Genomic DNA, 15821 nt, shown 5'->3' with positions numbered 1-15821 from the left:
GTTTATCTCCCTCATTTTATTAGACCCTCATACTACTTCCCTACTTCTCTGGTTTGCTGCATACCAAGCTGTCCAAGTTGTTGTCAGGGTGGGCGGGGAAACATTTATACAAACAGACTGAGAAACGCAAATCCTACAATTTAAATATCAAACTCTTCTACTGCAACATTTAAATAGGATCCAATTTTAAAGTATTTGATTTACAATCAACTTTTTTTTTAAAAAAAGAATATCTTTTTACATATGCTTTGGATTGGAAATGGATTTTCCCAGAATTACTGCAGGCAAACACACCGGAGTGATGCCCCTGGCTGATGTCAGGGGTACAGTTCAAATGGCAAAGTGAAGCTAACTGACCCGTTCTGGAAATAAACCAGCAACCCAGACCTCAAAACCACAGCCATTTCATCAAATAAAGCTTAAACATCCAAACCCTCAGGTTATTTCCTCCCCCTTAAGCATTTTTTGATGTAGACCTGGAATGACAGGAGAGTAGATAAAGAATACAACAGTCAAATCCCCACACCTGCTAACATAATTCTCCCATGGATATATTCACTCTCGGTGGGTGAAGACCATGGGAAGGCCTGCAGCCAACACTGCTGCAACCAAACATTACCTCTGTTTATTTCGGTGAGTCTCACTCCCAACTACCAAAGAATAATAACTCACGCCCCCTCTTTCCTTTCTTTATTACCTTTGTCACCCCGCTTTCATTCCTTTCTGCATACCAACGTCTCTAATTTTCCACTGGCATTTTCATTGTTCTTTCAATACATGTTTTAATACTGTCTGCCACCTGGAATCCCTTTGAGTGTAGATTCAAGATAAATTATAAATAAGAAATATAAATAAATTTACTTGAAGCTATGGAATGAGTTGGAAGGATAATCGAGATCTAAATTTAAAGACTTATCTTTTCCTTTGTTTCAGAAACTGTCCAGAAAGCACCTTTTAGAACATGACATCTTTAAGCAAAAAAGCTGCAGTGGCTTCCAGGAAGTCAGGATAGCAGTGAAGAAGGGAAAGGTCATAAGAGAGTCAGGGATAGGAAGGATTGCTTTAGGACTGCTTTTTGTTTGTTTTTACATTTCTGATTCTCATTATAAACATTTTTGGTCTCAGGATTGAAGAAGACGGCTTCTGTTGCCAGGACAGTTTTCTGGTCCTGCGTGGGATTGCGAATGACATTGGCATTGGGATATTGGAGCATACAACATTTGAAAAAATAATAATTTTCCTTCCAAACCAGTTCCACAGAAGTTTCCACAGATATTGTTGGGAAGATCAATCCCAGACCCCCAGAAGTCCCAACTAGGAGGAGATGGTTGGAATGCAAAGTAAAGTTTTAATGAATGGTAGAGGGATAACTAGTTTTCCTTCACAACACACCAGCCAGGAGCAAAGAGAAGATATAGCTTTTAATTTAACCCTTTGCCATCCCTGAAAAGGACAAAGCGCCATAGGTGTTGAATACTTTTCACACCCCAGAAACCCTACTGGCCTGGCTTTAGTTACTGTGTCAAAGCAGAAGATAATAAAAGGTGGATATTATGTGGGGCAGACAGTATTAATAGGCACCACAAAGAGGACATAAATATACCAAAACAGCGGATTTTGACCTTCCCAGAATGAAGTGAGGAGTCAATGAAATGAACCAGCAAATGTCCTCCACATGTGCTTTACTTTCTTAATAAGCAGAAAGCAAACTGAGGATTCGGGTCTTCTTTCCTGTGTCTCCTGAATTCCTGGCTGCTGTGTGAGTCCATCTAATCCCTGATCTACAGTTACCAGCTGAGGAGACCACCTAATTTTATCACCTTCCTACTCATGAAGCTATAGAATCCAACAAGTCTGCCTCAGTCACCAAACAGCCAACTCCACGGTCTGCCAGGAACCAAAGTGCCAAGTAGGAGTCCAATGCAAGCCAACAAAACACTTCTCAGTGGATTAATCCCAGACAGACAGCGAGGAGAGGGGCTCTGCTTGGCAGCCTGGGTGAGGGGGACTGGAAGGAATCCAACACGGTGGAACGTGAATTTGCTGATTTCCAGAAACATATCAGGATGCATAATCCCCTCCAATCCCCTTAGGCTACTGTGCAGCAGTCCTTCCAGTTCCGGGGGCACTGCCCTCGGCCACCTCACCTGCCCAGCACCTCCTCCCCACCTGTACCTCAATGGTGTACTGCTCAAAGATGCGCAGCTGCAGGAAGATGTCCAGCTTGATCTTTCGCTCATGGAACAGCTCCTCCATCTGCACCTGGGCGTCGTCGAGCTGCTGCAGCACTGACTCGATGTGGCTGATGGAGCTACTGTGGGGCGTCTTGTTGCTGGACACAGCCGAGTCCCTGTGGCAGAGCCGGGGAGAGAAGGGAGGGGCCTTGACATGTTCACAGTGACAGAGGAGCAGGGAGCCTTCCTCGTCTGAGTGAGGGGGACGGGAATCTACTGTGAGCCTGGCACTGTCTGCTCAGTAGGTGAGCCAAAGCTACTGTACCCTCTTTGGGGTTCATAGCACTATAGCTCTACGGCTTGCTGCTGTCCAGACAGAATCATGACAGGATCAAATGAAATAATGCATGCAAAAGGGCTCCACAAATGTTACAGAAATAGAATGGTTCCACACATATATGTAGTCTAATATATACATATTTCAAGACACATATACACAAATACACATATCACAATACATAAGGTTAGATAAATTAAGGCATATGTAAAAAAAAAAATCCTTCCTAGTTTTACCTCACAGGATCATGGTTAAAATGAGATCATGGCTGCCAAAATTATTCATCCCCTTCGTTAAGTCCATGCCAAAGTTATGGGCTAGTGTTATTACACAGGCTTCAAGCTATACTTAGGAAAGCTTGGGGTCTGGAGGCTGCAAGCCTGGCTTAAGTCTCCCTCTGATATATATGGGCTGGTGACCTTGGGAAATCACCTCCCTGAGGCCCAGCTGCCTCCTGTAAAGTGGGCTTAATAATCCCTTCCCTACTCACAGCACAGTTTGCTGTTAAAGAAGATGGCATGTGTAACCGTGCTCTGTGACCAGGAACGTGCTGTATGAATGACTGTTAATCCTGAAAGGACTGTGAGGTGTCAGGTGCTGACTGGAGATGGGTCCAGCTGTGGAGTAGAAGCTAGGGCACAAGAGGCTGGACAACCAACAAAGGCTTCAGAGAGGATGAGCCCAGAATTGGATGTTAGAAGAAAAGGATGAGCTGTAGATGAGAGGGGTGGGCTTTCTGAGCAGAGAGGGTCTGTACAAAAGAAGCCAGGGGAGGTGGCATGCCATAGAGGGAGCCAAGAGATAAACGTATTGATCTGCTTAGACAATTGAGGTGGTGGTGACACCTCCAGAGTCCATTATAATAGGAAAACTGTGGAGTTCAAGAAGTTCAGATTCTACAGGGCCTTGACTGAGTAAGCTAGAGCCCTAAAACTTGAAATAAACAAGCACATTCATTATCTCATGATACCTTAGTTTCTGACACAGTTTAAGAAGTCAGAGGGGAAAATCATTAGTTTTGAATGGTCTCATCAGCAGCCTTTCTGAAAACCAGGTCCCTCTGGCCTGTGTTTGTCTCAGAAGCAATGGTATCTGAGCTCACACGGTTTCTAGACGCAGCATAAAGCCAGTTTGTCAGGAGCCTCCTTTTCTGTCATCTAGAGAGCTTCTGATCCCTCCCTTCTCACCCTGACCTATTTGGGCATGAAAGCCCACTACTGCACAGCTTCCCCCAACTACGAAAAGAACTCAAGAGGAGTACTCAACACTGTGTATTACGCACTTGCTAAGGAGGGCGGATATAACTATTCTTTCTGACAGCTCCCCTCAGTCTTTCTCTATCACCCAGCTTCCAGAAGGAAGAGGACGATTTCTGGTCACTTTGTTCAGCATCTCTGTCAGTGTCACATTCACTAGGAATCACGGAGATGATATAAAAACCACCTTAGGTGCTTCGGTGATCAGTGCCAGAGGAGTCGTGGAGGCCTAGGGAAGATGTGTGCACCGGTATGTGTGAGGCATCCTGCCGATGTCCACTAGGCATCGTTTGCTTTTTTTCTTTGACTGGTCTTGATATCAGGGAGGGGAGTCCAGGCTAGCATCAGACTGGTGGGGGGACGAACAGTCGCCAGTGGTTCTTGTCACACGCCTATGGTCCTCTCTGAAGTCCGTGGAACTTAAACTTGTAGGACAGGTATCAGCAACCTCGTTGCCTTTACCGTCACTGAGTAGCCTTCAGCTCTCAGGTATGGTGCAAGGTTGGCAGGGGATAAGAGCGAGTGGCAGCTCCACAGACCCAGCCCCACAGAGAGGCTAGCCAAGCTTGTGAAAAGTACTTGGAGAGAAAATGTAAAAGCCATCACGTAATTCTAGAGCTGACAAGCTCCTAGAGTGAACCCCTTAATCACACAGACAAAGCAGCTGAGGCCCAGAGAGGTTAAGTGGCTGCCTACTATTTGGAATTTTCTTCAGAAGCAAGTAACAGCGGAGTTTCCTAGGTAGGCAGACAAAACTGTCACATATTATATATTCATGACGGTGAATCGGGGGAAGAAGGGAAAGAGGCTGTCTCGTTGGTATGCAAAAGAGGACTCAGAACATCTCATGTGCATGTCTGGAACAGAAATGATTACTCCAACAGAAAAACATGCCAGGGCCATCTTAAGGTAAGCTCTCATTGTTTATTTAATTGGACAACTGGTATGGGGTGGTGGGGAAGCCCTCTCCAACTGAAGTAATGCCCTCTGGCTCCAGGACTGTTCTGGGACTTGTTGACGAGATTATTTCTGTCCAGAGCTGGCAGAGGTCCCGGCATTCAGTGATTTGAGGATACAAACAAGTCCCCGCAGGCAGACATCATCAGCACCATCAAATCCTATTTACACAGCACCTGGGCATAGGGCTGGTTGCTGAGGGCTTGCTCAAGGCCTCATGACACTTTACCCGAGGAGCCAATGCCCTTGACAGGGACAGGAAACTAGACACTGATGCCAACAGAAAGGAGGCAATGGTGTGGATGATTCTAAATGAATATAAGGTATCAGGTAGGATTTTCTAAGATCCCTTCTTAGTTATTTTTGTTTAGGGCAATAGAGAAGGAGTTTTATTTTCTGGGCAGCAAGGAATGGTGGAAAGGTCATATGTGGGTAAGTGGAGAGCAGAGTGGGACACATCACACACTCCCTACATTCTAACAAGGCCAAAGGCAACCGTTTGGGGTTACATTTCACCAACTGGAGCACTAGAATTCAGAGGCAGCCTGAGAACAGGTGCCAAATAACACTATATTCCATAATGGCTATTTCTCCACATGACCAAATGTGCCATCATTCTTAATGAAGATACTATTTATTTAAATTTTTGTTGTATTTATATTACTTATTGATCGCTGAATAATGTCTTCAATGATACATAATGCTTTGAAACGTCAGAGCTTTTCCACTGACTCTTCCACTCTAAATTCAAGTTGGGTGTGGTGCAGGCATTTTTATATCTGACAGATGGAGAAACCAAAGCTCACACAAGACCACAAAGCTGGCTGCGGCTGAGCCAAGACCAGAACATGATGACTTATCTCGCGTCTAGTCCGAGGCATTTCCCACTGGAAAGCACTGCCCATGCTGACCTGGCCTCGCTGGGCTCCCCCAGGGAGGGAGGCGCTGACCTGAGCTGCTGGATAAGGTCTTCGCCCTCCTTGATGACGTTGAGTGTGGCATCCAGAGTAGCGGTCTGCTGCTGCTGGAACTGCTTGATCAGTTCCTGGACCGCATCCACTGAGTCTGCACAGACATCCTCCAGCATCTCCTTCTGAAGGTCTTCCATCCATGTCCACAGCTGCGGGGGAGAGAGCAGAGACTCCACTCAGGGCACGTGGGAGAGGCCAGGGCTGGGGTTAAAGGCAAGAGTGTGGAACTGAGGTCACCCAACCTACCCTCAACCAGTCAGTGCGGTATCAGACTGTCCTTCTAATCAGCACCCCTACGGGTCAGTTTACATTTCTATATTTGTATTCACTACGCATCTCTGTTAAGTTTACTCCATTAGTGCTGGCATTCCTGAAGGACAGGAACCACCCTCAGCCTTACTTCCCAGTGGTTTAGGGAAACTGTGGTCTTAGAGCAGGAAGCTCACTCATTTTTGAGCGACTGGGAAGAACAGGAAACTGGTGATGGACAAATATTATTTCATCTTTCATAAAGGACAGCTCTGTATACTTCCTCCAGGTAGCTAGATGCTGATTCCTAGAAATGTATCATGATTTTACAAATATGTAAGAAAGAATGTGACACTCAGTAAGAACCAAGTGAAGATTAATTAAGAAAATATGTGCTATGCTAAATTATTTTGTTCTTTTCAGGATTGCTTGGTTGGTTAGAAAGTTGAATGCTAAAGACGTAGCTTATCTTAATTTCAATGTAACTATGAGACATTTCTCCCATGATATTCAAGATGATGAAATGCAGTCAGGATGATATTACTGGTCAGACAACTTTAAAAGAGCTAAGTATAGCATTTTGAATGGAATAAGTACTGAAAATGATGGAGTTTAATTGAATTACTGAAAATTCATTTATTAATAGCTCTTCCTCATACTGAAAATAGATCTCCAGTGGCCTGCCACAGTGCTCCTCTTCTAACTGCTCTCACTGAGCATTTGCATGAATTGTAGAGGGAAAGATGAGTCTGATGTTTGCTTAGAAACAAGGAACCTTCACTTGACTAGCAGGAAAGATAAGCTCATGGCTCTACCAGGAGAAAAGCCAGTAGAGAGAAAAAATTCATAGAAGGAGCCAGGAGATGTGGATTGTGGCCTCTGTTCTTCCTATAACTTGTGGTGCCTTTGAGTAAATCACTATACCCTTTGCTCTCCAAGACTTCGTGTGTAAAATAGGCTGGGGAGAGCATAAAATAAAATGGTTAGTTACCTTATGGTTCTAACATTCTGTAAGTCTCCCATGTTAAAAACATGGATAGGGCTTCCCTGGTGGTGCAGTGGTTGAGAGTCCACCTGCCGATGCAGGGGACACAGGTTCGTGCCCCGGTCTGGGAGGATCCCACATGCCGCGGAGGGACTGGGTCCATGGGCCTTGGCCGCTGGGCCTGCGTGTCCGGAGCCTGTGCTCCGCAGTGGGAGAGGCCACAGCAGTGAGAGGCCCGCGTATCCCAAAAAAACAAAAAAAAAAAAACAAAAAAAACCCCCAAAAAACCATGGATAAATATTCACCTTAAGAATACTATTTCATCTTGTTGGTTCTCAGTATGATAAATCATGGTATGGCCTTTGGAACAAGGCATTAAAAAAGAGACAATAAAGAGAGACAAAAATAGTCTTCAGATCTTGGACAAGTTATTCTTTGTTCTTTAGAGAGGAAAGGCCCTGAGTGTGGCAGAAGAGGTTGAGTTCACAAGATTAACGAGTCCTCGAGGTAGCAAATAATGGGGTATAAAGAATGTTCTTTTTGGACAGGCGAAAACCTCTCAGAGCCTCAGTTTCCTAATCTACAAAATGGGAAGAATAAGATTTGCCCGCTCACTTCAAAGATTATGAAAAATAAATTATTTACTTATTATCAATGCTTTAAATAAACAAATAGCATTATCAATAAGCCTATAACATTGTGATGATAGCTATAAGGAATACGAATTATTATTTTTCAGTGTTCCTGTCATTTAGTAGCTTGTGTCTGGTTGTAATTAATTCAGTTTATTTTCTTTACAAATAAGTTTTTGTTGTAAAACACAAAACAAGTTTTCCAGACCATTTAAGCTGGGATACATATTCTTACAGGTATGAATGTATACATTTCAAACCAGTATGAAATTAGGAAGTTCAGGATATTGGTCACTATAACTTAAAATTACTTCAGACTTTCTGGCTGTCATTTTGCCTAGAGCAAAACCATTTTCCAGATGTGCTGAAGTCCTTGGGTATGAGATAACGGAATCTCTGAAAAATTATTGTATAGAGAGGCGATATAGTAGTTAAGAGTTTCAGACCCCACACAACATTGTAAATCAACTATACTTCAATTAAAAAAGTGAAAGAAAGAAAGAAAAGAAAAGAAAGAAAGAAGGAAATAAAAAAAGGGTTTCAAACCTCAGTTCTACCACATATTTCCTATATAACCTTGAGTAAGTAACCTACCGTCTTTGCACCTCTGTTTCCCTTGTCAATAAAATGGGAACAGTAATAGTTCTTACACCCACAGAGTTGTAAAGGTTACTAATAAGTTGATATATATGTGTGTGTTATGTCTGTGTGCATATACATACAAATAAGTGAGATATATGTGTGTGTATGCAGATATATATACACACTCTACATTTATATAACTTATATATATACCAATAAATATATACACATATGTATTTATTTGTACACACACACACAGACATCCTCACACAGATGTATTATATCACTTAGAAACAGTGCCTGGCATATAGTAAGTGCTATATGCAAGTGCTAGATATTATTATATTTAAAAGGTATTTTTCATGCAAGCCACCTCTAGTTCCCACTAGAAGACAGAGGGAAAGTTTGAAATACTCCTTCATTTTGAAATTGGCACAAGATCAATACTGGATTTGGTCTTTCAAATATGCTAGGATGAGCTGGGGCCCTCTTTTCTGTTTTTGCAGCTTTGTCCTGGGATATCTAAAGAAAGCCTAGAGACTGAAAAGTCTAGATATTTCTTTTAAAAAAAAGCAAGAAAAGAAAAGACTATGTGAAGAGAGAGAGAGATTAAAATTGTGGACGGGAAGCAGGGCACTTAAGAAAAATAAACTCAATGTGTCAACGGAGGACAGGCACTGAGATGGAAGACTGCTCAGGATGAGGCTGGCACTCCCGTTACAGGAATAAGAGACAGAGGACAGAGGCTTACAGATATCTTGAGGATTTTATTTTATTTAGGATAATTTTATTCTCAGTACCATCCTTAAGCTATTTTAATGGCTTCACAGCTTGGAGTTCCTTTTTCCCCCCCTCTTTAACAAAAACTTGAACACCTCTGGTGTAGGTCTAGGGAAGAAAGTCAGCATCGTTCTCTTTCCACCATGACTCACGACACTCCCTCCGCCTGGTGGTCATGCAGCTAAATTGTAGGGACAGTCAAAGACCAAACTGGCCAAAGATGAGGTGTCAGTGTTACAAACAAAAAGACTAGAGAAAGATTGGGTATGTCCGATAATACACTGACCTCAGGAGTCAATATCATTTAAAAACTGTGTCCTCCCCACCAAAATTCTCTGATTAATGAATTGAAGTTGATTTCTCAGATTTCTGGCCGTATAGTCTACTATATTATAAAGAAACTCTTGTCTAAGGTAGATTAAAACCTACTGCTAAGGAAAATCAGCTAAGAGATAAACAATCAAGTACAACATTAGATGCCGCTCAGCCCAGTGGTCAGCAGCCTGATGAGGAAAGGAAGGGGCCAGTCTACCTTCAAGAGGATAAAATGTCAAATAAAATTGCTAGGGAATGTGACTCAGAGAAAGGCAAGGGGATTACAGCACCAGAGACAAAGGGTTAGTGACATCTTTCTCTATTTTTCCTTCTGTAGAAACAAAACAAAACAACCCAGAGAGAAAGGAGTTGTTGAATGGAATTGACATTTACTGGAGATAATTCTCGATTCTTCCCTTGTCTGGCTAGTTCTATACTCATGGGGAAACTACTTTACTTCAATTACTTCATACTTAAGTGCATGTGCATTAGTGTGTGTGTGTAGGTGTGTGTTTGTGATTTCTCTCACTTACCTCTAAAATCCCTTCCAACTCTAACATGCTATGGTTTCTCTTCAGAAACTGAGGTAAAGAAGAGGGTAGTAATAGAAATGATTCTCTAAACTGAAGAACTGCAATCACGGCCTTCACACCAAGACACCAAAAGTTAGCAACAGTTCAAGGATAATTGCACCACCAAGTTACTATTTACCACCTGGAAAGCTTGAGTAGGGAGCCACAGGGAATCCCGAGAAACGTGCACACAGTCACCCCCTGGTGTCAACGAACTTAAATCGCATGCTCATAATTTTGTTGTAAGCACCTCTGAAGCATAAAGTGAACGAACGTAAACATCAGTGTCACTAAACTATGAGTAAGGATCCATATTCCATTCCTGGGGCTGTAACTTTTCTACTGTCTAAATTTCCTGTAGGTTTCCTTCTGTGTATGTGTCTATCTGACTTATCCTTGAAGAGCATACCTAGACTGCTTCGAAAGGAATACAAGTCAGAGAGCCACGTCTATTATTACTTTACTCATTATCAGGAGCCAATGAGACTGAGTCAGAATGATCTCACACTTCAAGCTATCACAAGGCATTGCCAGAACAAGGTGAAATCATGGAGTGAGTGAGGCAGCTTGGGAGCAGCCGCCATGTTTCTTCCTACTGTCTTCCATTTCCTTTCTCTCTCCTAGGATAATCCTCTTAACCCTCTGCCTATCTAGAGTCTAACATATTAGCACTGCACCTTTGCCATCAACCCACCTGCTCGCCAGAAAGAACCTCCTGTTTCACCCATTTCCAGACCCGCTCTTCTTTTTTATTTTTTCTACCGAATAGGAAAACGTAATATTTACTTCCCAACCTGTTTTATGAGACAAGCATAACTTTGATCCCCAAATCTGACATGGACATTACAAAAAGGGAAAATTACAGATGGAGCCAACATAAAAATAGGATTGTCAGATCCTCTCTTCTTGATCAAACACACCTGTACGAGGACCATTCTTTCAGGGTTCTGCTCCCTGTTTGGTAATAATTATTTGTTCCATGTTGATATATACACTGAGATGGCTTTATGTGCCCTTTCTATCAGAGAACACATGTAATTGTGGCCCAAAATACCTACATCCAAAAGAATAAGCCTAATTTGAGAATTTCTAGAACTTTGGCAGGGGGAGAGTTAAGGCAGCCTTTCAATGCCCTACATAAGGTGAGCTCTAAGACTGAAACCAGTGAGTTCAGGAAGGGCCAGCGCATGGACCCCATTCTGCTTGCACAGTGGGAAGCCTGAGAAAAGGGCAACTGAAAAGGGCAGGGAGGGACAAAGAAGGGAGAAACTAGGAGATTTGTAGAGATAATGAGGCTTAGGGATGACTGGTTAAGGAAAGAGGTAATTTTACTCCATCACCTTCTCCTGCTGATTGGTTGTACCATTTGCACAGCTCTGGTAGCCATTGTGCTGATACAACTGGCTGACCCCCAGAGATGCAGAAAGGAGCACCAATTCCACAGGATGAATCGCCCCTCCCTCATTCTGAAGAAATCATTTTTCTTTGGCATTGACTACCAGCTTTTATTTCTTAAATAAACACCATATCAGTTTAGCAACTGAAATAGAGGATGAAGCTGTTTTGTTCTTGAGGCCATTATGTCTTTTGAAGACTGATTCAGTTTTGGTTCTACAGTGGGTGAGTAGAGAAAGATGTATATACGTGAGTGTCTGTGGCATTTGTGGTATGTGTGTGTGTACCTATTTGAGAAGGAAACAGCATGAAAGAATGATTTCACTGGGTTATAAACAAATGGAAATGGGCATTTAATTAAACTACCTAATAAAGAGCTGAGGTTGATTATCTTGGCCACATTCCTTAGTTAATTTGACTCTCATATTATGATTGCAAAAATATCTAAAAATGGATATTTTGAAAACCCAGCAACTGCAGCATTTCCATGGAAACACAGCAAGAAGAGAGAATTCTGTCTGGACAATCTCTGCAGAGCAGATGACACTTGCTACAAATGCCTTTTCCCTGGACAAAGAAAATGAGGACTTGGGTAAATGCTTCTCCCTATATCCTCCCCTAGCTCTCCAGACCAGCAGACAGCCAGCTGGCCTCTTGTCCCCAGGCAAAAAGAAGACATTTGAAAGTTCAGCACAATTTGTATTAATAGCTGAGGTTCTGGGTACTTAAGAAGGTTCTAAGCACATGTTTGTCTCTTTATTATGTAGCCCTTCTAAGTAGGGATGGGAAGTTTTGTTTTTATAAAATAACATTTATTGAGATTGTTTCTGATTTTCAATTGAAAATATCATTGAAGAAAACTTATAAAACAAATAAAATATGCAAAGGAAAATTAAATCACCCATAACATTCTTAGCTTCTTTGTATACCGCTTTCTAGCCGTTTTTCTATGTGTGTGATCAAAATTGAGGCCATGATGGATATACAGTTTTTTATATGTTATACCACAAGCCCTCTCTCATGCCATTCATGATCTTTGACAGTGTGATTTATAATAACTGTATAATATTTCACTCTATAGATTTACTATGATTTGTTTAATGAGGCACTTAACATGGAATATTTAGATGGTTTCTAATGTATTCAAGGTTATTAATAACACTGCAATGAAGTAGTTAGAAGGCTTTAACCCTCCAGACTCCGTTAGTCACCAAGAATTCACAAAGCAGGCAAATAGAATCAAGCAGACTCTTAAATCTGCAGAAGAAATGAGCTTGGAGGATATCTTCTTCATATCTTCCTTCGGTTTCCTCTCTGATCCTAATTAGAGTACATCTTTAGCAAAACTGAGCAGAAGATTATATATTATATAATTGAATATTATAATATATATTATATTATATTATATATATATTATATTATATTATCAGGAAGGGCCAATTATATTTGAATTATAATCGAATATAATTGAATATATAATATATAGAATAATATTCACTCTATTTACTGTAAGAGAGAAAACCATCCATAGCAACTCAAAATTCCCTCACAGACTTGTAGACTAGTAAACTTGGCTACTAATCTTGCCTTGAGTAAAATGCCAGAAGTTTGCCTATAGAGTCAAGAGGAAGGAGTCAAGAGTTAACAGACCCGGATCACACAGGACCCACACTTAGCAAGGTTTGAGAGGTGGTGTGTCCTGAGAGGTATTAAACAGAATAGGGAAAGAGCAAACTACAGGACTTCCCTCTCCATTAGCCCATCCAAGGATGCTGACTTCTGCCCTAATAATCCATTTCTGCCTGCCATACAGGCTCTAGAGGAAAGGCCCCACAGGCAATTCAGATTTCCCCACCTGCCCTTCTTTGTTTTCACTGTCTGTAGAGTTCAAGTCAAAGAACTGGAGTAGACGAACCATGTAATTGAATGGGCTTCCCCCGCCTTTTTAAATTTTATTTTTTATTTTTTTAGGAGAAACGACTGGTTTCTCATTGTCAAGTAAACCTATTCAATATTTATTCAGCATCACTATGTATCTGACACAGCAGGAGAAATACACTGTAGGATCTGAATCTACACATCTAAACCCACATGCGTACGCTCCATCTGAGCACCTCCAATTTAACGAGGAAGCTCCAGTCACTTCAGTGAGACCCCAGCATCTTGAGCAGGTATGCACACGGTGCTCCTGTCCCGTCCGGGTGGGAAGTTGGAAGCCCCAGGGAAGAATTCCAAGGAAAAATGATGCCTGAGTTGAGTCCTCAAGTTCCTTATTAACCCTGCATTAGAGATGCTCTAAGAATAAACTTGGGGGGAGTTTTCTGCTGAGAAAAGAATGGGTACTAGTATTGTAGTACTCAATTTTGTAATAGTCATCATCATGATTATCACAAAGTAACAGAGAGTAAGTAACTTTCCCAAAGGCACACAGCATGCTCAGTGAAGATCTAGATCTGGAAATCTGACCTCCCTGGCATATAAGATCTTGCTGTACTTAACAGGTGTGTGTATAACACATATGCCTAAGTGTGTACATACATTCACACGTCTTATTCTCTACTCTGCCTAAAAGGGGCCTCAGACAGACTAGTTTGGGGATGGGAAAGTAGCTGAGAGAAAACATGCAGATATAAAGTCCTGTGGGATGGCCCCCATGAGCATCCCCTCCACAATAGCCACTCAAAATGATGTTTTTCTTTCCATCCTGAAAAAAAAAGTCAGAGTCTGTATGATCTGAGAGTTGCAGACCTCTTGAATAGAAAGAGCCTCACAATCACACATCCCTTTGCACCCAGGCAGGACTGCTCCTAATTTCTCTCACATTTTGAGGTCCCGAAGAAAAGAGACTATGCTACTTCCTGACAGCCTCCTGTCTGAATGAATTCCCTGGTGGAGAAAAGTCCTCCAAGTATCTGTTTCCTGGCCTTTATATGAAAGGCAAATGAGAAAAAGCATGGGCTTTGGAGTCAGATTTGGGATCAGTCCCTACATTTACGACATCCTCACTACAAGACCCTGGGCAAATTATTAATTTCTCTGATCTTTAAAATTAGAATAAAAAATGACAATTCTCATGGCTATCGACTAGACAGATAAATAGTCAAGCGCACTGTAGGGGCCCATCCCTTTTAGCTCCCTCTCCCTTTCTTCACCTGCTCCCAGTATTGTGCTGCTCCCTTTGGTACTATCTGATATGACTGTGGTTGTATACACTGAGCCACGGTGGGAAAACAAGTCTCAGGTTTAAATAGGACCCCAGGCTTAGCAAGGTTTGAAAGCTCTCTGGGAAAACAATGGTTGATAACTGCATCCCCGACTATTCCTGTGTGCTGCACCCCCAGCCCTGGGAACACTTTGCTTTTCTCAGCTAAGAGCTACCCTCCCCATCAAGCCCCTGCTTTGGGGTTTGAAAAGGTAATGAGGAAAAATGAGCAAGGAGAAGAAAGAAGAGCAGAGGACAGGAGGAGATACAAGAGGGAAAAAGGAGGACAGAATGTGTGGTAGCAGGTAAGAGCATGTGCGCAGAATTTAGGGAGATGGCTCAAGGCTCTGCTGCACTAGCAGCTCTGTAACCTTAGACAAGTTCTTTTCTGGGCCTTAGTTTCCCCATTTGAAAATATGTTCAATAAAGTCTGTTATCATGAGATTCTCATGAGGATTACACGAGATGGTGTATGTGTCTAACAACTAGTAGGTACTCAATTAGAAAAGACTACTACCTAATATACACCGAGTGCTTGCAATAAACCAAATCTTTAGCCTAGGTAAATCACCTGTATCACCTCAGGCGTAATTTATTATTATTATTAATTATTATTATCAGTATCAAATAAAGAAGAAGAGGAGGAGAAGAAAAAGAAAGGAATCTTGAATTCACATTGGAACCATAAGGGGCCTTAGGGCCATTGAGTCCGACTGCATAATTTTATAGATGAGGCAACCCAAGGCCAGAGACACAGTGATTTGCACAAGCTCACAGGGTTCTGTAGCAGCAGGATCTGACTGGATCCCAGCCTCCTAGTTTCATGTACAGAAGGTGGGAGATGCCGCTAGAAAGGGTTCCTGGGAGCCTCAGTCACCTTTTCAGGAGTGGCACTTCCATGGAAACTAACCTCATCCATCACCTCCCTTGGCAGCCAATACCCTCACAGCCCTCACAAGGAACATGACTCCTGTTCGTTCATACTCCATTCTCTCACCCACAGGCTCATAATTAAAAGAGAATACACATGCCTTTAGTTTCTGAGACCATTCTCAAGAACTGGGTGAGCCACAAGCAAGCAGACAGCCAGGCAGGAAGACCTGGATTAAAGCTAATCCCCTTGCTCTACAGATACTCATCAGAGAGTGGTCGTAGGTCTCACAGAGAGGAAGCAGAGCCAGCTTCACGGGGTTCCCCAGCCCTTCATCTGCCTGGGGAATCGCAGTTTAGAAAACATTATCTTTTCATGTTTATCTCTGATACGCACTGCAATGATTTGCATTCATTCCTACAAAGTGTCAGAAAAGTCTGTGAAGGAGTAACAACCAGGCTTCTCAATGCATTTCAAATATCAAAAATCAACTTAATTAACTAGGGTACAATCCAACTTTAATTAATACTCCATTAAAATGAA

The 15821-nt window shown here is 42.2% G+C and overlaps 1 protein-coding gene across 3 annotated transcripts in view; it reads right to left on the bottom strand.

The window, feature by feature from the left end:
- KALRN (kalirin RhoGEF kinase) overlaps positions 1-15821 on the bottom strand; it is a 573088-nt gene that overhangs the window by 289965 nt on the left and 267302 nt on the right. For all 3 annotated transcript variants that reach the window (XM_024756492.1, XM_024756493.1, XM_024756494.1), the window contains exons 12-13: positions 5636-5844; positions 2176-2350 (exon numbers count right to left, since the gene is read on the bottom strand). In XM_024756492.1, coding sequence (XP_024612260.1) covers positions 2176-2350; positions 5636-5844 — 384 coding nt within the window. The remainder of the gene's footprint in view (positions 1-2175; positions 2351-5635; positions 5845-15821) is intronic.

The sequence above is a fragment of the Neophocaena asiaeorientalis genome, unplaced genomic scaffold (assembly GCF_003031525.2).
Source record: "Neophocaena asiaeorientalis asiaeorientalis breed wild unplaced genomic scaffold, Neophocaena_asiaeorientalis_V1.1 scaffold22, whole genome shotgun sequence".
In the NCBI taxonomy this organism is placed as follows: Eukaryota; Metazoa; Chordata; class Mammalia; order Artiodactyla; family Phocoenidae; genus Neophocaena; species Neophocaena asiaeorientalis.
This window is presented reverse-complemented; position numbering and strand designations above follow the sequence as displayed.